A 22,595-nucleotide genomic window follows, 5' to 3' on the forward strand; every position below is an offset into this window, starting at 1 on the left:
CCGGTAAGCGAGTAGCAAGCTTGAACTCTTCCTGCTAAAACTACTGCAACTACTTAGCAATGATGGAATTCAGAGAACTAGCTGTAATTCTGCTTTCTTCCTGTCAGTCTTATAGCAAGAAAGCAATCTGCTAACTTCAATTAACACTGTTTAAACGACAAGTCAGCTCTATCTTGTAAGCCTCTGTATACGAGAAGCAAGCAACTAATTCTGCTAACAACTGCGGAAACTCATTTTCGAAAGGGGATTTCCTTATTTACTTTATTTCATTTTATTTCATTTAATAGAAGAGCTGCTTCTTGAAGTGAATGATCGGAATTCAGAGACCATAGAGAATAATCAAATAGCGAAGGCCAAATAGAGAGTAAAGGAAAACAATGTGCTAACAGAAGCACAGGGAAAAGCATTCACAGATAGCCCAGAACATAGGCATTGAGTCTAGTAAATAAAGTAGTGGAAACGGGCTAGCCAAAAGAAGGTACTAGTAAAGATCAGTCACACGGGATTCGTTTTTCATAGACGAATAGGCTTTCGAGAGCAAAGGCCTTCCTTGGGCAAACTAGTTTCTCAATCAATGCTTATTCGCTTATTTGTCACAATAACATACAACACGTTAACCGAGTACTAATAACGTAATTCCGTATCCTTGTTGTTCAAGGAATAAAAGGAAGAAGATCTTAAACAAAATCCACAACTAAAGATAGTACTACTAGGCAGACAGGGACCCGCCTGACTATTTCGTTTTCTTCACAGAAAAGATGGGATAAGCTTTTGAATTCAAGCGCAGGGAGAACTACCAACAAGCACTTCAGAAACTCCAACTTACTCGGCATCTACTGAACATCACTTCTATATCTACTGAACATCACTTCTATGCTGATCTTTCCTCTCTACCTATACAACTGAAGTTTCCAGCTTTCCAGCAAGGTATTGGGATAGTTCACTCAGATTTTGAGATGGTTTTTGGGCAAGTGTTTAAAGACGGAACCTGGCCCAGTGTGACTTCAGGTAAAGTATGGCTGCCTTGTAGGACAGGAGTTTACTTAGCTGCATGCATTCATTGCAGACCTGGCTGCAAGCATCCATAGATAGCTGCCGAAGGTACTTGTCTTATCACTCTTTGGCAATCGAATTGACAGTGCATGTGTGGAAAAGAGAGCTAGTGGATTCCTTCTCGTTGTTTAGTCTGGAAATACACCAATAGCAACACAGAATGCTATTACGATACCTAAACTAACCCCTACTCTCCATTTTCTGTCTATATTATCCATAGGTATTTGTATTGCTGGTTCCTCTGGTGGTATGACCTCTTTCAACATAGCCATATTGTTAAAACTATTCTCATCAAAGGTAAAAGGAGTATCTCCCCGGATTGACATCACTATATCTGATATATCTTGAGTTTCCTGCAGTGTTATCTTAGTATACCCTTGTACAATAGCACTCTCATTGAGAAAGTAATCCCACGACATATAAAGCAGTTGATCTGGTTGAATATCTATATTACAAGGTATAAACTTGTACCAAACTGTAGTGTAAAAACCAACTCTGACAAGTGCGAAAATACTACCATATACAGTATTGATTCCTCCATCCATAGATGATTGATATAGTTGTCATTTTTATCAAACAATTGGTTAAATTATTGGATATGAAAAAATATTTCTTTGATAATGCACTTTTATAGGCTGGCCATAACACTGTTTCTAACCACTTATTACCATCATCTATCCCGGGTGTAAATTGTTTTAAAGATAGCAAATCTTTCCAAGAATCAAACTTCCATTTATTTAATGTTGCGTTAAAACTGACAATAGGAGATGTCCAAAGATAATTTGCACCCAGGATCATAAACTTCATATGATATTTGATGAATGAAATCTTTATTAGTTAATGAATCCATATATAACTTACTATGATATGCTAGTTGATCATTTAACGATTTGAATATATACGGGCCATTAGAGAAAATCTCATTAGAGATAATATCATTTGATCTATTAGAAATACTATTATTAGATAATAACTTCTTATATAAACCCACTACTTTCCACAATAATGTTCTATTTACAGATTCCACTGATGTACTACATTCAATATCCGGTACTTGGAATATATTAGATACACCTCTCTTGTCAAATACAAACTTTTCGAACTTACAATACAAATCCCTCATACGGTTGAAATCGGTTGTCATGATTGCTATACTTTATTAAATTAATATTTGAAGGTTGGTGGGGATTTCCATTTTTTAGAGTTGAAACTCCTACCCTAGTGCTCAATACTGTAGTGGTAGAGAGCTATTTTATCCCTAGTATACTTTGTACGTACGGCTAGAGATTGAAGGGAATCAACTTAGTAAGCATATGCCTACTTTCTATGTGAGTTAATCACGTGAACAGATAGTATCAACAGAGAAGTCACATAAGCACCTTCCAATCGAACTTCTTTTGCTAATTAACAAGAGACCAGACAATACAATAGCTCTTTTCATTTCCTATAATATAATACTGTACTTTATACGCTCCTATAATACTTATATGCAGAGAAACCCTATACGCAGAGAAACCCTTTCTTACTTATGCAGAGAAACCCTATACGCAGAGAAACCTTCTCTTACTCGAAACCCTCTCTTCCCCGAAGACAGTCTTCCTCGCCAACCCATAGATAGGCGCTTTCCTATATTATATATATGGATTCGTTCCCGGAGCCAGAGCGGATTCCATGAATTGACGTATATGCTATGAGCGTAGTTATCAATCAGGTACGCCGGTAGCAAGATTCCATCCCATCCCTGAGGATAGTGATTTCTGGTATAGAGTATTTATAGAAAACTCGTATCAAAAATATCATACCAAAAAGAAAGAAGAGATAAATGAGCCTTGTTTCCCGAGAGAGACCGCCATCTCTCAGGACTGCAGTCTTATAGTCGACAGCTCTATGTGGAGTTTTACAAGCCACCACTCTGGACCGTGGTCTTAGCTCTCACACCGAGAAAGCCTGCCTTCCCCCCAGAAGAAAGTCTTTCTCTCCCTCGTTTCGTTGTTAAAGAGAAAACAATTGGATGCTAGTTTGAGGTGAGACTAGTATCTCAAGTAACTCAAAATATCTCTGCTCAGTAACGTAACGATCTTCCTCATCTAATAAACATCCTTAAGGTGTGCTCTACCAGCTGATTGGCTAAGGCAAATCTTCCCCTCGAATATATTACCATCAACGTATAAATGGGATGAAAGGATTATCCCGATATTTATCAATATCATTCCGGAAATATAGATCACCTTCTAAAAATTTAGCGCACACATGATGCATATATGTGACGCTAAGTGCAAATAGTACTTTCTTTCCCAAGTCAGCATTATCCATCACTGACTGATTTTTATATGGTGACGAAACCGTCAAAGATGGGAAATTCAAAACGTATTGAAGCCTGACGTCCTTGCTAATTATATTATACATTACATCTACTATATTGGTATGAAATAGGTTGGCATGAAAGAACTCCAGAATAAAAGGCCAATCAGAATTATTTTTATTTCTCGCTCGAACGAACTCTCTGAATTCTTGTGTATAAACACAAGGATCATTCATTTCACAAAATGTTTTATAGTTCTCTATAACTGTCCAAATACTATCATTCTCTTTGCTCCCATTAAGCCACCATAGTTCACACATTTTTCCATCAATGATTTTGAAGATAGCTCTTACTTTTCTATTATCTTCATGAAAATCGACACCATCAGCGATAATATCAATATAGGTTCGATTGGTTGGGTGAGAATCAATCAAAGGGGTTTTCATTCCATCACCGTATAAACCTGCCCAAACTAAATTCTCCCACATGAGAGAACAATCATCTTCGTCTCCGAAGTAGGGATCAGCACTGATTGTGTTACCGCAGCCTATTAAAACATGAGGGATTTCGCTGTATTGTTCGATATCTTCTATACCCCCGACGGAGTTTACATGATAAACGTTTACCGCATAATGGAAGGCTACTTGTTTATTTATCATTTCCCTCCGTCGATCTATATTTTCAGTTACTATTTTCATTTGTTTGGCTAGCTCAACAAAATCAACATTAGGTGATACCGTGCTAAACCTTCTATCCCCTGGATCCATCCCTCCAGGGGGTCAGCGCATCTGTTTTGGGTACAGAGGGCCATAGGTTCGAATCCTGTCACCTTGATGTGGTATTCACAGGGGCCGAAGTGCAAAGCCCCGTAGCCTATCCGTGGTCGGGAAGGCAGGCGAAAAGCACGCACCAAAAAAAAAGAAAGCTATAATTTTCTTTTTTTCTTTTCTTCTTTGTAGTACACGAGTGAAATTGGTTACGGTGGTACACCTGTGAAATATATAAATGTTATGGTTGTACACGAGTTCCTTATATTATAGGTGTTTAAGACCGATTACGTCGGTTACACGAGCGGTAGTACAGCGAAAATGTTTTTCAATTTCACTTAGCTTGGTTACAAGCCTGGTAGGTACTACAGCGGAAATACAGTTGGTTTCACGTTAATTAGGTTATCTTGGTGGCAAACAAGTGCCTGGTAGGTTAGGTACTACGACTGAAATGGTTTATGATGGCACATACAGTACATTTAAGCTGTAGTACGTGGGCCTACTGTGGTATTGGATGTATTGGTTGTTGCCGAGTCTATGCTCGACCGCGCTCCCTCTCAGAATAGAGATCACGTTTCCCTTTACCCACCCAGAATCTGAAGTGAGTGTGGAATCTATTCTGCCTATTGGCAGATGGCTCTCTATTATCTTTCTCTGGGTCCCCATTATATTAATAAATATGAGTGTCAGGCTTGCTGTACTGAATCTCTTTATAGTCTACCTGTCAAGCCCAAGATAAGGGCAAGGGCAAAGCTCCAATAGAGCACTCGGGTCTGCCCCCTGAAATAGTTCTTGACGGCTCAGACTATTTTCTAGATCCGCCACTTAGCCCTGAGGAGGGTGCCTACTCGACCCAGTCAGGTACTACTCCACCGCCGGCCCCGAGTCACTCCGCAGGGGGCGGGGCTGCACCTTCTTCAATTTCTCCTGCAGATGAGGGGGAACCAGGGAGTCCACCACGTCCTTTCGGGTCTCTGACTCTGAGTAGCAGGGATCTCATATTTCATAATTTGAGTTTGCAGTATCTGGAAAGGACCAGGAGCCCAGAGGAACTTCTCAAATTAACTAATAAAATCTATGAAGGGAAGCAATCCGTACTTTCAGAGCTTAGGCGTTTAGCTGGCCCTTTCCATGGCCAAATCAATCCTGTTCCAGGATATGGATAGTGCGGGCAATGCAATACGAAACCCCCAAACCAATTGTGAGTATAATCCTAAAATGTTTCAAAGGATCCTTCTTGACTTGCAGCTGGAAGGGATCCAGAGTAAATATTATAGCCAATTCGTAAATCAAAGGGTGGATAGCATCCCAAAAGAATCCTGGAATAATTTAAGGATTGATGAATTACCTTTAAACCAATTCAATCAAGAAAAGTTCCTGCTTTTGGGCTGCTTTGTGAGTTGGTTCCACTGGCGTAACTACCCCCGGAGGGCGATGCGGGGCGAGGCTGGGGGCAGCCGACTCAATCCTTCCAAATCACTAGAAGGCAAGTTCATTCCTCTTGTGTGCGCATGCATTATCTAATGCTAAGGACTCTACAAGAATCGGTTAAGCTTTTCGTTTTAGTTTGATCGGAGTTCGGTACCGGTAGCTAAGGCAATCCCCTCTCCTGTCCTGTCCTGTGCAAGAATGAGGAATATCTTAGCTTAGTATAGACACGTGAGTAGCTAACAGAACTGAGTAACCGACTGACAGACAGAGTAGGATGAGGGATTGATGTCTGTCTTTGATTAGCAAAAGCAGAACTCTTATAGGAAGTTGACTGAGCACTCTCATAAAACTGGTAGGGAGATTTTTTGTGGTGTTCTAGGAAAATGAGCCATGATCATGAAGTGAAAAGCACGTGGTAACAAAATCGAATGAAAAGTACAGCCTATCTCGATTAACTGATCGAAACCTAGCGCATCATGTTTTCGAGTCGCCAGGTGTTTATTCTCTTGGAAGCAAGCCAACTCTGCCCACCCAATTCTATATATCTATCTTTCTTCTTACTAGTTAGATCGGAGCCGACACAAGGAATTGAATTGGTCGACGAAGCCAACAAGCAAGGTCCACAGCGCATTAGAAACAGGGCAAGCTAATAAGTAGGTAGGGTGGGACTTGAAAACGGAGCTAACTATGCATTCCACGGATGCAATAGCCAGAATGAACTGGGGCTGGCTTTTCTGTAACTAGTCTTTCCTGCTGCCCAACATTCTACTATTCGTTCCAACTCTTCGTTCCACGGAGCTAGGAAGAAGTCCTGCAAAAAGAAGAGATGCACTTCCGGCTGCCTGATAGAGTGAACGATTTGGTACGTGGTAACGCTGTAAAGTCGATATCTCACCCATGAATAGAGGGCTGGCTAGCATCTCACCTCAAAAAAGAGAAAGTTGTCTCACCATATCATATGCTCGTTTTCTAAATCCAGTGTTATGCTCTCTTCTTTGCTTACACCTGTTACGCACCTCTTGTGCAGTGACAACACTACCCGGGAGTTTATCTTAGCTGTCTGGGACTTACTCTCCTATCCACCACTGGTACTAGTCTGTTGGCCAACACTTTAGTAATGATCTTGGACAATAAGGAAGGCTGATTGGTCTATACTTTTATTCTGTTAATGGAGTACTGTAGAAGAGTTCTCCCAACCCAAGTATCTTCGGTTTCAGTTCTCTCTCTCTTTTTGACCTGCTACTCTGCTGTTGTTTTGGCCCTTCAAGGGAGGGTTGTTGAATTTCTGAATTAAGAATTAAGTAAGTAGAGCAGTTAGGTTATGAGCCTTGCGAGCTGTATGGGGGAGAACATAGCCTTTTGGCTTGGAATAATAAGTACAAAAAAGGAAAAAATCTCAATATGACAATCTGAATTACTTGATGCAGTAACATCAGGTTGTTCTGTCGTTCGACTTATCGTTCATCTCGCTGTACTTCTCTATCGAAAGATAAGGGTTCATCGAAGAAAGGGAAGGGAACTATCCGCTCTTGTCCTTCAATGAAAGCAAGCCGGATCCGATGAAATCTTCACTCGGTAATAGTATAGAGTAGAGTGCTCCATTGATAGTGGTGGATTGGACTTCTTGAAATAGATATATATATGTGAAAGAAAGAGATGGTTTCTTGCTCGGTGAAAGGAATATCACTATCCCTCGTCCTAGGGTTTTCCTGCTTGATTCTCTTTTCAGTGAGGGATGCCCACTTAATCTTAATAAAGTAAGTAAAGAATGATCGATTCGATAGGAAGCACTGGTTCAAGGAATAACCCTTGGATGCTGATCTCTGGTTAAAGGATTAACCGTCGGATAGCGAGCTGGAATCGAACCAGCAATTGAATCTTGTCGCTACTTTGGCGGAGTAGACCGAGGGGGAATGTAGAGTATAGTTTACGACAAAAGGTGTTCTAGGACCAAAGGATCGAAGAGTGCGGCCTACTGTACTTGAGGATTAGGAATATGGAAGATAGGGTTCTCCTAAGACCTAAGAATAGTAGAGAAGCAAGGGTTAATAGAAGCACCGCTGATGTTGGTCCAATCTAGCTGGGCTGGATAAGAATCGGGAAGACTCGGGCAAACTGGCAAACATCGGATGAGATTGCACCTTACAACATAGAAGGAAGAACTAACATAACAATCATCTCAAAAATCCAGATGAAGGAGAGAAGGCAGCATACAAATAATAAATAGAATATCTAGGGTGGTAACACCTGCAACTCGGCAAGGAGAAGGAATCCCTGTAGTAGCGAGCAGTGTGATTAGATAAACCGTACCCCCTGAGGGGCCTGGCGATACGAACCGGTTGAATAGAAGAGCTTCCTTGGTTGGAACAGAAGATAGAAGCTGATTAGAAAACAGATGAGAGGCGGGCAGCATTGAGAAAAGTACTATACTTAACTTAGTTTTAGTTAGGGTCGGTTTGACTAAAATAAGTGAGTGGGACTCGCGAACTGGACAGTAAAGTGACAATAGGGTGGTCACTCGGAATACTTTTGTTAGGGAAAGCCTAGTAAAGTGGTCAACTAATAAATATTGTCAATAAAGAAAGGACTGGATCAGAGAAGTATGATGTAGTCCCCTTCCCTGGGTATCACGAACGGGGCATCACAACCATCATATCATTCGAGGAATGTTTCCATTCCGATACTGGCATCCGGAGTCCTCCCTACTGATCCTTCGGAGCCGGGGTGCAAAGGAAGCAAGAGCACTGGGAGTACGAATATCCTTAGTCCGAGGAAGGGTGCTATATCGGTGGTGCAGTTCTTACACATCATTATATCCATATTGGAAATCAAATAATCACCTGGCCCACCCCGATTCTCGAGAATCGAAGAGCTGACTTGCATTCGAGGGTAGTGTTAAGCAACTTCCGGATATGATCGATAGGTTTCACCGTCAAGCAAAGCAAATAGGAGAAAGAAGAGAAGTAGCACCCGCTGGGCAGGATAAGTATCTATCAGTTGGCCATCTCCGCCTAGGCCGGCGGAGACTATCCATAGGTTAAGTTGGTTCTGGTTGGAGGATTAACCCTCTGATTGTGATGCTTGGCTTTTGGGCCTCGGAAAGGAATAAAACTAGGCAAGCAAGGAGGGGATAAAGGACCACGGAACGAGGTAAAGGGCAACCCCTTGACCGAGTGAAGGCGAGCCCGGATTCAAAGTAAGATGGATTGAAAAAAGACTCCTAAAACTGCCCCCGCTGGGGTAGATAAAAAACCTTTGTCCATGGCCTTACCTTGTAGGAAAGGATCGCTCGCTACTGGTAACCGTTAATTCGTAAAACGTATGTTTCGTAGGAAGCGGAATCCCGTGGAAGAATCAGTTTTCTCGCTGCGCTGGCTTATGTGATGTGGTTGGTCAAGCCTGCCTTTAAACGCAAGAAATCAAGCTAGGATTCTGGAAACCGGAAGGGTATTCCCAAGCTCACATTCCACTTCTGCAGCAGAGCTAATAGAGATTTGCAGAAAGGGATATGCAGACTAGATGCACGCTAAAAGTGCCAGGTTCCAGTCAAGAAGCAAGGCAAGAGATCCGCGGAAGAGATCCTGATTGTAGGTCCCGTTCCCTCAGATAGACTGGCCTATTTTGCCCCAGCTTCCGAGACCGGACTCGAGGAAGCTGCCCCTCCTGACAGGGATTGGACGCGAAGGATGGAGCATCCGAACATTGAATTCGAGCTAAGATTCTAACGAACAGCTGGAATAAAGAACCTATCCTTTCAGGAATAAGGAATGAGAAATGGAACAGAGAGTGGTTGGATGGAGTATAAAATCTAAAGGTTATATTATATATAGTAGTGGGAAGAAAAAAAGACAAGAAAACGATTGAATGTCAGGCAAAACAGTTCTGTAAGTCGCGGATCAAAGCCTGAAGTGAAGTGCCTGGTTGTCTTAGTATTATAAGTAAAGCATTTCATTCTCCGGTTTTGATTTCATTCTCTTTTGTGACGGTCTACTTGCTTGTGCTAAGGCTGCTGGAATGAGCCTTCTAAGAGTAGGTTTTGAGACAAGATCTTGATTGATCACTTAGTCTACCTTTTACTCATTTCTTCGAACCTCTATAAGTGTAAGAAAAGAGTGCATGTACTTTTAGTGGACTTTACTTTTTTCTATAGTGTGAGAGTACTTTCTGTTCAATCCAGTCGCTCCAGATCTGCCTGAGACAAAGCCTATAAGATCGTTATTAAGTAATGAATTTGCAAATAGAGAACTAAACTATAGGAATCAATCCAATTCTCGTTCTACAACAAGAAGAAGATCCATGAACTGGAACGGATGGAAGATAGCACTAGAAGTAAAAGAAATATTGAAAGGTGCGAAGCAATCACATCGCAACAAATAGGTATGTATTACTTTGAGTTTCTCGCTGAACTCCACTGGACACCGACCTCCTAAAACTGACCTCTCTGCTAATTCGAATCGAGGCTTACTGCCGCTTGGTACTATACTTCTTCCTGCCAGACTCTTTCAATACCCAGCCCTCTTAAGTGTTTTCAAACTTGGCTAGTTTCTTCGAGAATGGAAGCTTTGTCCTACGGCCTGCAAATTCTTCTGCTCCTAAAGGAAGTTTCTGACCCAGCTTTAGATGATAGAGGATTTGACAAAGAGACCTCTTCCTGCCATACTGATCGACTATTCTCTTGAAATGCCATCTCATCCTTCGGCCTAGCTTTTTCATTTCTTCCTTATTGGATTCAAACTGTTTCAAAAGTTTGGTACTTGGTACAAAGTATATACCAACTTTCCTGGCTTCCCTAGAGGTTGTATTAAAGCCGGCTTGCCTAACAGCCTGCTCTTCTTTCCCAGACGAGCGAGACGGATTGTGGATTGAGTTTGAGTTCTTTTGCCGCTTGCGATTGATTAAGTTACATTACCTGCTGCACCGAGCATTGATTTGAACGAATTAATTACCAGACTTATTGGGGAGTGTGTACGACTTAGTGGAGTGTTTCCTTTTTAATAGAATCAGAGCAGAGGATTGAATCGCATGAATGGGTTGAGCATTTTAATAGATATACCCTTTTTCTTAGGCATCGATTCTAGGATTGAAGAAAGGGGAGATTTCCCACACTTTGAAAGATTCACCTATTGGGTGGGGCGTGTTTGAATTACCTACCCGGGATTTTTCATATTAACTGTAGCTAGGGAATTGACTGACTCTGATTAATATCTTTGTCTAGCATTTCCAAATTGCCTCAAGACTGATACAGATTTTACGGAGTTAATTACCACAGGGCGGCTTGCCCTAAGAGTATAGTTAAGTGGGTCAATTCCCAGAACAGACAGGGTTTAGTCAGTTCATTGACTAGTAAATGACTTGATCCACTCATTAGCATTGAGTGTTGTCTGTAATTTACTATATTATATTATATTATATATAGTAGTAATGATGAGCACTTTTACCAGAAAGAGTTGACTGAGTTAATGGAATGGATTCGCTTGTTGGCTAATCTGAATCGACTTACTTAAGTGTGGTGTTACCAGGCTTGGAAAGAAAACTTCTTTATGTGTTTGATTTCCCTAATTTACTGGTACTCAAATACCTGCCAAGCATTCCCAATCTCAGTTTTTGTCACACAATAAGATCCAATTTGTTTAGACTCGTTAGGTTTGGTCACCCATTACCTTGAGTGAGGCCAAAGGTGTACACCTATTGTCATGAAGATGTGATCATATCCACCGAAAGGTCTTGTTCTAAGCCCAATCCTCTCGTCTTAGGTCCATAAACCAACAATAACGGGAGCTTCTCCTTTTTGGTTGACAACCTATGTTGGTCTGACTAAGCCCACTATCCTAATGGGAGGGTCCCACCTTGTGTCGGGGTAAGGCTCCACCTCATCTTGGGTTAAGGGCGAAGCTTGAAGCCAATTTCTTCACTTTCCGTCTAGGGCTTTGCTTGGCATTGGGCTTCGATATAGCTGGTGCTTTCCTGGTCTTGGATTAAACCTCAGCTCTCCTAATTCCGTCTATAGGTGGTTCAATCTTATAAGTTTAGCTTAGGTACATCGATTCAATCCTGCCCCAGGCGTACCTGAGACAACCCTTTCCTCACCCGAGAATTGCATTTCCGCTTCAGCTTCCGGCGCATCCAACTTTTTCTGGATCTAGGCAAGGATCCTCAGTCCTATAGAAAGAAAAGAATCTAAGTTCATTAGATTATGCTTCCTTGCCCGTGTGGAACATGTGTGAGCATTATGTTTTTCCAACAAGTGATCCGACTGGAAGAAGTGTTATATGAGGACTTCGAGATCAAATAGAGAATCTGTCTCTCCATTCCTCGTGAGCCACTTATTTCTCCGAAATCTGAGATCAGAGTGATTTTCCTCCTTTTTCCCAAATAGTCGACGGTCCATTGGGATACTTCGGATAAACTGGAGTACATATATGAGAGACCGGTGCTAAAACCTTTTCTCGAGATATCTTCCAAATTATTAGGGTCCTTGCTCCGGATCTTGTTCCCCCGGTGCGAAAGCAGTTGGTTCCGTAGTTTGAGAATTCTGCTAATTCCAAGTATTCCATTATTATTATTATAAAAGAGAATATAAAAAGTAAAGAGGAGAAGGCATAACCAGAAGAATTGTGAGAAATAAGTCAATTTATCAAGTTGAGGCATTTCGATTTCCAATCAAACCAACCCTCAAGACAGAAAAAGACTCCCTCCCAAAATAACCAAAAATACTAGTTGCCTTCTAACGCATAGACTAGAGCGTTTGTCCCATCCTTATCTAGTGGGCCAATGACATTACTATTCTACGCGTTTTCTGAGGAGCAACATGAGAGATAGACTTGACACCGACCCACGAAAACGAAACTTTTTAGTCTAGAAAGATTCCCAACCCGATATTGAGATCTGATGACTGAACACTCGTTTGAATAGCTCGAGGTGTCGACGGAGCTAACTTGTGAGACGGAGCTCACTTCTGAGATAGAGCTGTCTTCTTTCTCTTGGTTTCCATCCTTCCGTTACGAGATATCGTTTCGTACAATACTACTCTATGCAATATGCAATTTCGAGAAGAGAGCAGAGCTAGCCCACCGCATCCATCCAGCCTGAAAGGATTCACTCAACTGGACTCGCGGCTCTAGGTGATCCCAATGGATCCGTACAGGGTGATTTGAACTGCTCCTCTCGAGAAGATCGACGGATCGGGCGAGCAAGCAGGGAGAGTGCAGTATTGTGCTTGCGCCCTTAAATCAGAGAAATCGACAGGACAGATTTCGAGCCCGAAAAGAGAAAGTATCTCCTCTCCAATGAGAAAGTATCTCTCCAGCGAAAGAATCTCCATCTCCTTCCTTCGGGAAACAAACCTTCCTTCCAGGTAGATAGCATTTCCACAGGAAAGAGAATCCGTATTGATTGACGTATTGAAACAATCAAGTCCGTCAAGATTGACAGGCAAGTGCAAGTCCGTTGACATGACAGGATCAAGTCCGTAGACAGGATCTAGTCCCGATAGGGTTGGTTCAGATCATATAGCTTAGGCTCAAGTAGCAAAGCAAGTCCAGTAGGTTGTTTAGGTTCCGGTCATATACATATAGGTTGAGGTTCCGTTCCGGTCATATAGATGTTTAGGTGGTTCCGGTCATATAGGTCATTCCAGCTATAAGCTATAGAAGCTATAGATAGGAGATGGGGGGGAAAGCCACATTCATTATAGGCTATGCTATGGGAACGAGATCCTTCCTTCTGGGAGCACATGGATCAGTGAGTTCTGGCATGATTGCTAGAACGAACGGAATCTACTCTACTGGCGTGGCGCTGCTGTAATTGTAATCACTGAGATTCCTTCTACCTATGATTTATTTGCTAGTAATAGTTCGAGATGAGATTGGCACTGTCTCAAATCCCAGCACGAATGCTTGGCACTGTAATCCCAAATGCATGGCACTACAGTAATCACTTACTTTCATTCTACCTACGATTTATTTGGTGGGGTGGCATCTATATCAGCTGCTTTCTACTCTCAAGACTCTATGGAATTCCCTATCTTCTTCTCTGGCCAAGGGTGAATCAATCGATTCAATCAAAGCAACCCAAGCATTCAAAAGTATCCGTTTTTAGTTCTTACTTTTGCCTGATCCGGAACCCTAACCCGCCCCAAAGATCACCCATACCCATCAAGAAAAAAGGCGCAACGAAGTGGGTTGTTATCGCGAGAGAGCCCAGCACTGGTTATTATGGTAAGTAGTCGACTTGGGTTGTACCATCGAAAGCAGAAAGCCCCCTAAGCAACGCACCAATCACCATTTCTTTTGCAATTGCATTTCTTTGAGTGCCAGCGAGTAAACGAGTTGGTATGACAAGAGATTCTTCATCATAGATGAGATGGCAGCCCGGCACCGGCACAAATAGACCTGATGGAGCTTGGAAAGATATATCTATGGATTGAGGGCCGGACTAAATCGGAAGGGCTCTCTGTTCTATTTATATTAGTAGTGGTAGACAGACAAATAGGCCCATTTTTGACCTCTTAAACATCCTTACATTGCTGCTTCAGTTGCTACCACTTTCCTAAACAATATTGGGAAGTTGCATGGAGTGCCAGCCACTATTGTATCTGACAGGGACAGGGTGTTCACTAGCTCCTTTTGGAGGGGCAAGCTATTGGACACTAAGTTGCAGTTGAGCTCTGCCTATCACCCTCAGACTGAGGGGCAGACTGAAAGAGTGAATGAATCAGTGTCTTGAGATGTATCTCAGGTGCTCAGTAAGTTCTACTCCAAAACAGTGGGTTAAGTGGTTGCCATTGGCTTGGTACAATTCGGCTCATCACTTCTGCAATCCTCTCCAGTTAAAGCACTCTATGGTATGGCCATGAACCCTCCACTGGAGCAGTGCCTCTCTTGGTTCACTCCACTCATTCAGATGTTCCGGATTTCCAAGTGCCAGGAAAGCACATGCTATTGAGCTGGAGCGGGAAGAGAACTGATTTCTTTCACTACCGACGGACGAGATCTGAAGTACTGAAGTAGTGATGGAATAGAATGGACGGATCGAAGTCGCGAAGGAGCCTGCCCATCTCAGCACCAAGGAAGAGATTGTTCGTTTTTGAATTTGAGCATGCATTTCTTTCAGTCTGTATCAAATCAAATCAAAAGTAGTGCAGATTCACTTTGAGACGGAATAGTCTCGGTAAAGGAAAGAGGCTATTGCTGAGCATCTCTATATTGATCTTCGCTTTTACGGACAACCTTTCTTTCTGTAGGTTTAGCCACCGATCCCGGAACTTTGAAATGTAGCAGCGGTGTTATGATTGCCCATGCAGTTTCGTTTGAGCTGCCGCAAGCAAGTAATTTTGGACGATAGGTTAGGACTTCTCTTATCAAGTTTTGAAGTTTGGACTTCTGTACGAGCTAAACCTGACTCGCTTTCAATCGTAATTTTTCTTACACATCTAAATACCGATGATAGTTCACAGAGAGTGTGGTGAACAATGAATTTACAACGTTGCTACTCTCTTCTTACAGAAAGGAAGCGCACCTTGCCTAGCCTAGCTTGATGGGAAAGAGAAGATATGTTTTAAGCTTTCACTATCTTAAACATGGGAAAAATGTTGACTCATAATCAATGCTATGTTGTCTTCCTAAGCCACCGAAGAGTACAAAGTATAACTCACCAAGTAGCTACCCTGGTTGTTTGTCCAGGAAATGGGGAATCGAATCAATAAATAGGGAACTTAAATTGTCAGGTTAAGGGCGCTAAGCCTTCCAAGCCGTACCCGAGTATAACTGCCCGGAAGGTCGTTGAATTCGACTCTCAAACAGAAGACGATTTTTATGTACGTCTTACTCTTTAGAGTCTTTTTGATTATTGATAATACTTGATGTATGTAATAGTCTTGTTCTGATAGAAAACTCCACTTCTCTTGTTGTTTTTGTTGCAGGAAGCAGGAGAGGAGGCCCCTCTTTAAACATATGCCAGTTACGACGAGGATTGTGAAGAAAGCAATCTAGATGACAACGACAATTATGGTGATGATGAGATCGAATCACTTGTCAGAATACGCGCAATAAGCTGGTAAAAGTAAGATAATTTGGCTCTGCAGGTCGAAGTTGAGGATATGTACGAACCTTGAAAGAAGCCCACTTACCCACTCTTCTTTCCCCACCAAACCAACAAGTATACGGTTGGTGGGCCTCGGTTTCCTATGCCTACACCAGGAAATATTACCGATCGGAAAATGAATCGAAGAACTGAGGACGTTTCCCATACTCAAAAAACAGCTGCATAAATAAAAACAATATTGTTTTCAATTGGAATTTTCGTAAGGTTCCTTACATCGAAAACAATATTGTTGTATGTCCCGGACATAGTCAAATTCCCCACAACCAAAACAGTATTTTATAGAATATTTTGGCTGCCAGAATAATAATGAAAACGGGCATATCGAACCCCAGGAGCCGGCAAATTGTAAGCACCCCCTGCCGTACGAAACTTCCCTTGACTGCCTCCAGAATATGGGGATCGATAGGAAGAGACCCCTGGGACCCAAACCACATTACTAGAACTAGAAAAATGGGTAAGGCGGCCACCACGAGACGCATGGAGATCAGACAAAGTCTTACCGAAATTGGATTTCCTTTTCGCGTTGTTGAACTAAAAGTTCTTGAAGACGCCTGGCTTGCTTGGTCAAGCCCAAAGTGAAAGATACGGTGATTCCACATAGCACATATTTCCATCTTTTTCAGCTCTGCTCCCAAAAGAGAAAGGGAGACTTGGATTTTGGTCGGCGTTGGTTTTTCCAAGGTCTTTTGAGAACGTAAACATGAACGGAAGTAGCGTAGGACACCCACACTCGAAGAAATGGATCGATAAGAACAAACCGAACCTACACAGACAGAGAGATATTTACTTTTTTCACATCTGTAACTAAAACTAAAGGGCTGCATTTTCACATTTCTTTAAATGTAAAAAAAGATGTAGAACTGAATAGCGCAGCTGTTTTGGCTCGCAATAAAGCAAGGGTCCTGATCGAGCAAGACTACGTCCTATCTATCTACCTCTCCAAACACAATATCTTGAGTACCTATGATGGTGACTACATCTGCTGGCATGTGATGTTTGGACATAGAATCGAGTCCTTGTGAATGGGCAAAGCCAGGTGCTCTTATTTTACAACGGTAGGGACGATTACTCCCATTACTGACAAGAAAGACACCAAATTCACCTTTAGGTGCTTCAACTGCGGTATAGGTAGAAGGAGCTGGTACGGAAAAACCTTCTGTATAAAGTTCGAAATGGTGAATTGAGGTAGAGTAGACCGATGATCCGGTAGTCATTTGGCCGGCTATGGAAAGAAAAAGCTTGCATCTGCTCCCCCTAAACTATAACAGGTCCCATCTCTCTCCAAACCTAACGTGGTAGTTTCCCATCATAAGGCTTTCCATCTATAGATTGATTGAGCCATTACCCACTAAGGATCCCATTCGTTCAGAACTCAGTTGACTGCTTCTATAGATAAGGCGGAACGTCCTTAGTTCAGCATTATAGCACATAGTCTCCGACGCTACTACAGCGCTTCGCTAACTCGAAGCGCCTCGCTATGATATGAGAATGACGCTTCGCTAACGCTCGGCTAAGTCGTCGAACCCTCGCGCTGACCATTCGCTTTCTCAGTAGCGAAAGCGCTTCTCTTTGCCCCTTAACTTAATCTTAATAAAGTAAGTATTTGGAAAAGAAAGAGATTCTTGGTTTTATTGCTCCCGCTTCCTCATCTGCGCTCGTCAAGCCAACTTTGCTTTTTGGGAGGTGAAAGAGGAAGCGGACATTTCGAAATGACAGCATCGAAGATATCTATATACACAGGAACGCTTATTCCGGACTGCGTTCCGGAAAAAGTAGCCTACTTGACAGAAAGGGCGGGCACTCTCGGCTCGGGGGTAGGCACTCTCGTCTTTCAACCCCACCGTCACTTTGAATTTAGTGGGGCACTGTTTACTTTACTTACAGCCTCTACGAGTTGCAAGTGAATGGGGCCGGTGCGTGTGAACGGAAGGGTTCATCAAGCCATTTTAACCCCTAAACAAAATAGGAAGAGGGGTACTTGACTAATAGGGGGCAATTGCATCGCACCTGACTGTGAGGGACCTCTTGATACCTTATGTTCACTTCCTAACTAGTAGCCGGTTTCCTGTCGCGGAAGCCTTTTCCCAGTGCGCGGAGCCGAAGGTGTTAGTGCTTTCTCATGGGGTCAATAATGCTAATCCCTCTTTTTGTGCCGGGAAGAAGATAAGACCTTCTCTTGGTTTCCCAACCTGTTGCTTCTAAAGGCTGCCCTCTCTCGGCTGGATTTTGGTCCAGCCTACTACGAGGATCCCGTATCCCGTACATCGTCTTTCTCCCTCCTGGGTTCCCGTGGTTCCTATGCCGCCGCGTTTCCCGGTCCTTTTCTTTTTTTAGTGCTTCGACCCGAAGCGATAGCTTGACGCGTTTTCCGTGGATAAGATGGCAGCGCTCCAGCTCACTAAAGAATGGGACGGCAGTGGTCCGCCGGCAAGCTCGTTCTGATCTTGGACGCAGTACATTGGAATCCTGAAGCACCACCACGAACGCTACCGCGCGTGCGCCTGCGGTGCGGTAAGGCACCACCCTGTTGTGCCAGCAGCCAACTCCGGCGTGTCAGCTTAGTTATCCTCATCAAGCCACAACCTTGATGTCTAGCTTCCCAACTGGTAGACGGTTCCCTTTCCCCCGGATCAATGAAGAAGGGAGAAGTCAGTTGATTCTTCCGAAGAACCGGAAGCGAAGCGCTATGCCGGGGCGAGGGGACGGGAAAAGAAACTGCTCCGAAGAAAGATATTGGGGTTCCCAATGCTTCTCCACGCCCAACGAGATGCGCCAACCTCGGGATGCTTTACTCCTAACCCCACGACGGTTCCGAGACGGAGCTTAACCTGAGTCTCGGTTAAGAACGGCGATGATCTACGTTTCACACGGCGCACGATTCCATGGATAGTTTCATTCGAGATCGTGATGGAGGACATAGCTTACGATCATCGGCTTTGATCATGCCACTAGGCATTCGATTAGGACATTGCACAATGATCCGAACACTTTGTCGCATCTCTTCGATACGAATACAGTAACGATCATAGCGATCTCCTCTGGTACCTACTGGTACGTCAAGATCCGATTGGTCATGAACATCGTAAGGTGCTGCTCTTCGCGAATCCCAGCATACCCCAGGTTGGGATGGGTAGGCCCACCACTTCACTTTTTCACTTTCACTTAGGCCCGGGCCAAGTCAGTGGGGGGACCCTGTCGGGCTCCTTCCCCCCCAAAACAAACTGTACGTGGGAGTTTCCCTTCATACGGCTCGAATCATTCTCAGATGCCCCGAGAGGCATCTTTCCTTATGATCTGGTGGTTCACACGCGCGCAAACGAGCACCGGCCGCAACAGCAAGGAACTATGACCAATAGAGTCAGACACAGAGCGTCATACTTCTTTATCTTGTGATGGTTGAGGAGTTTCTTTCTCAGAGGGTGCGGGACGCTTGCGGAGTCCGTACCACCACAGGTCGTTCTTGGGCAGATCCCGCTCCTAAACATAAGGGAGGGATAGGGGGAAAGGGGCCGGGCCTATCATATAAATAGGGTTGTAGAAAGACCACGTATTTTCATTCGACGTTCCGGGGCGCCCGATTCGATCAACGAATTTGGCGAGCTGATCTGCTTTGATCCAGGAGAAAGCCCAGTCAGCCACCTTTTCGGTGCAGGTCACGTGACCTACAGCTCGGCCTTCGCTTTTTGAGACTTCCTCTACCCACATCTCTATGTGCCCGCAGCACTTTCATATGGAGAAAGATGGGCTTACCATGTTCCATCAATAGCACCTAACCTATGCCGATTTTGGCGGACCGTGCTCCACCCCGGTGAACTCATGCGGTTCCGACGTGCCCAGAGGCCAGAGGCGAATCCGTTCACGGTCCGTAGGACCAACACCATTCGAAGGTTGATGGCCCGCCTAGAATAGGAATCTTTGACTGGGCTTACACACATTCGCTCACTTACGCTGTCCCCCCTCAGCTCACCCTAGCCCCGGGTACGTCGTCTCCAAGGCTTCACACAAAATCTTCACTGACAACATATGCATGCTTTTGTAGGGTCGGGCAGAACCGTTGTTGCCTGATGGGAACTTCCCCCATATTGCTATCAATGTCTTCATGTCGCACGACCTCTTAACATTACACCACTGAATCCCCAATCCTTTGCTTGCTGTGCAGTGACAGTACCAATATCCACTAATCGTTGTTTCCAGATACGGTTGCCGGTTGACATCTCTTCTAATTCGTCGATACGAGAAGCAAATTGTTGTGTGGAGGAATCAATATCTCGACATAAGCCAAGAGGCAGATCTTGTGCCACTCCACCAGGTCGTATGAAACTGGCATGCATCCTGGCTCCCGGGACTCTTTCATAGAATTCCAACAATTTCTCCCGCTCCTCAAAAGCCCAAAGGAACGGAGTTGATGCTCCCACATCCATAGCATGAGTAGTTGAAGCAAGTGAATGATTTGAAATTCGAGTTATTTCACAGAATAACACTCGTATATATTGAGCTCGTAATGGTACCTCACAATTCAAAAGTCTCTCTACGGCTGAAGAATGAGCGTGTTCTTGGGCCATCGTAGAAACATAGATAGGGTCAACGACGGAACGAACAACGAAACTTTACGACAGCTTTTTCGTACACGTTCACTTGCATCACATACACAAGTGCTCTCTGAACCGTGCAATAAGGTCACCCATAACACGGCTCTCCCACTGGAGTTACCTTAGCCCCGGGCCATGCTATTCCATGATATTGGAATAATGGCAGCCTAACTACTTATTATCATCGTCTTGAAAGCTGGGCGCCTTTTGAATATGAGTGGGGCTCCTAGTCTAGGCGGCGCCTTCGTGGAGCCAAACCGAAGGAAGAGCAAAAGGGCGAGGCCACACCCGGCTTCGAATAGGAGGGGGGCTTAGCTCTGGATCCCGCCTGCTTGCAGAAATGAATGGATCAGAAAGGGGGCTGGGTTCTATTTCCGGGCCGGGCAGGAGGTGAAGGCCAGAAGAAGAAGAGAAGTGCGCCTTCCCGGTAAGGAAGAGGATAAAAAGGTGCTGTCATCTATCTCGACCTGTTTCCCGAGGCGTTGGAAATGAAGACCGGCTCAGAGAATCACTGGCGTGCTTTCTCTCCCCCATCGTTTCGCCAACAAAGAAGTCATCCTTGACTTGACGATTGACCATTCCATCCCTACCGAGCCGCCTCTTCGAAGTATTTACCTCTGCCTTTCTTTTTTCTCCAAATATAAAAGAAAAAATAAAGAACCTCGTCTGTGATTTAATCGGCCCTAAGGGAGTTTACTCGACCCATTCTCCAGTCTCCCGCACTGCTCAAGTGTGCGACTCCGTATGAGGACCTCCTTCCCTTTTGCTCTGCCCACTCTCCGTTCACACGGTTATCAAAGCGGAGGAAGGGTGGGCAGCAGGTACCACGAGCCCTCTGTCCCACACATCTATCAAGAAGCAAGTGTAGTTCACCGGTTCCACCGAATGCTCCTATCTCTCGGCAAAGATCGTGTGAGTGTGCAGTTATGCTTCGGATGCTTCGCCATGGAATAGATCGACTCTGTTCCCCTTCTTTTCCGGTGCACTCGCTTTATATCTCCGACACACAAGGAAGGACGTGGTGGGAAGAAAGCAGCCCTAGCCTCTGTCCGGTCGATCATTCCGCTGGCATCTTGCATTCACGCCTCCGTTTGACTGCCGCTCGGGAATGTAGTTGTAGATACGTGAGTCTTAGTGGGTCGTTGGCTCCACCTCTTATCTCCTTCTACGACATGCTGTAGTCGTCGCCATATTCAATATGTCACTTAGTCATATCTGCCTCGCAGCGGGTCAGCACCCCCGAAAGAAAGGGAGGACTTCATTCAGTGACTCCGCGATCGCCCTCTGAACGATCAAAATAAGGTAAAGCTTGAAGATAAGTTTTGTACTCGATTAATTTCTCAGTCCCTCTAGTCGGGTGGGCGCCGGCCGGATCCCCCTGAAAACCGTACGTGCGGGTCTCCCCGCATGCGGCTCACGCCATTTGAGGTGGCCCAGCATTCATTCGCAAATCCTGTAGTGAAATTGAGACCGCTCGACCAGCAAGAGGATGCGCCTAGCGCTAGTTGCTCAATCCCTTGCTTGTTCGGAAGCTAATTCGCGTGTAGGCAGCGCTGTCTGTCTACCGTTGACTGTATCTATTCATTGATACATTGGCCCGCTCCCCCCCTCTTTTTCCAAGAATGAATGAGCTGCTCGGACCTTCCATTTCCGTCAAATGACCCGGCTTCCCCTGGCTCTTCCACCGTCCGGGCTCCCTTTCCTCCCTATGCTCCCCCGGCGCAGGCCCACCACGCTTCGCGCCTGCGGCGTTTTCGCCAGACGGTCTTTGCCAGTAGTGCCATCCTCCCCGCAGGCTGTCTGTATGGGTGGGTTGTCCCTTGCTGCTACGTTCTGTTAGGCGCTATGAATTACAGGAAATTAAGTGGTTGACTTGGACAGCAGGCGGGTTACACGTTCCACTGTGCCGAGATGTGAGGTGCAGGTGGTGATGATCACCCCGGGGTATGCGCTAGCGCCCTTGACGGGCACTCCAGGACCCGCCTACGCTCGCCCAGGTCGGTCCTCCGACCAGATGTGTGGATAACGAGGCCACCTTCACAACCTTCTCCCTTCTATCTTTATCCAAAGTCAGGTAGAGCGGTTCGCTTGAGTTGCTCAACCGTCCCTTTGCCCGGTGCTCATGACGCGCTACTCCACCGTGCTAGCGGCATAGGAGCCTACTCAGCGTCAGCGGCTTCGTGCCGCACTGGAGTGATCCAATATGTGGTTCCGCACGTTCCACCACTTCTCCGTTCATTTCCAATACTGATCGTGAAACACCATGAGCAGCAGGATGTTGAGGTCCGGAATTCGAAGTGAAATTCTTGATTTGCCCGTTCCTAGTCGTCATGGGAAAGAAATAAGAAAGAA

General features: G+C 44.5%; 2 protein-coding genes across 2 annotated transcripts; both read right to left on the reverse strand.

The window, feature by feature from the left end:
- Positions 1–278: 278 nt before the first annotated feature.
- LOC118475105 (putative ATP synthase protein YMF19) lies at positions 279–12,221 on the reverse strand. The gene has a single exon (XM_035963829.1). The coding sequence runs from the start codon at positions 12,199–12,201 to the stop codon at positions 11,740–11,742; it is 462 nt and encodes a 153-aa protein (XP_035819722.1). The 5' UTR covers positions 12,202–12,221; the 3' UTR covers positions 279–11,739.
- Positions 4,306–22,595, reverse strand: LOC118475106 (NADH dehydrogenase [ubiquinone] iron-sulfur protein 2). The gene is made up of 5 exons (XM_035963830.1): positions 22,433–22,595; positions 21,527–21,595; positions 19,764–20,229; positions 18,532–18,775; positions 4,306–16,840 (listed from the first exon to the last, which is right to left on the reverse strand). Exons 1-5 carry the CDS (start codon positions 22,573–22,575, stop codon positions 16,578–16,580), a joined length of 1,185 nt encoding a protein of 394 aa, XP_035819723.1. The 5' UTR covers positions 22,576–22,595; the 3' UTR covers positions 4,306–16,577.

Source organism: Zea mays, unplaced genomic scaffold (genome assembly GCF_902167145.1).
Source record: "Zea mays cultivar B73 unplaced genomic scaffold, Zm-B73-REFERENCE-NAM-5.0 scaffold_415, whole genome shotgun sequence".
NCBI lineage: Eukaryota > Viridiplantae > Streptophyta > Magnoliopsida > Poales > Poaceae > Zea > Zea mays.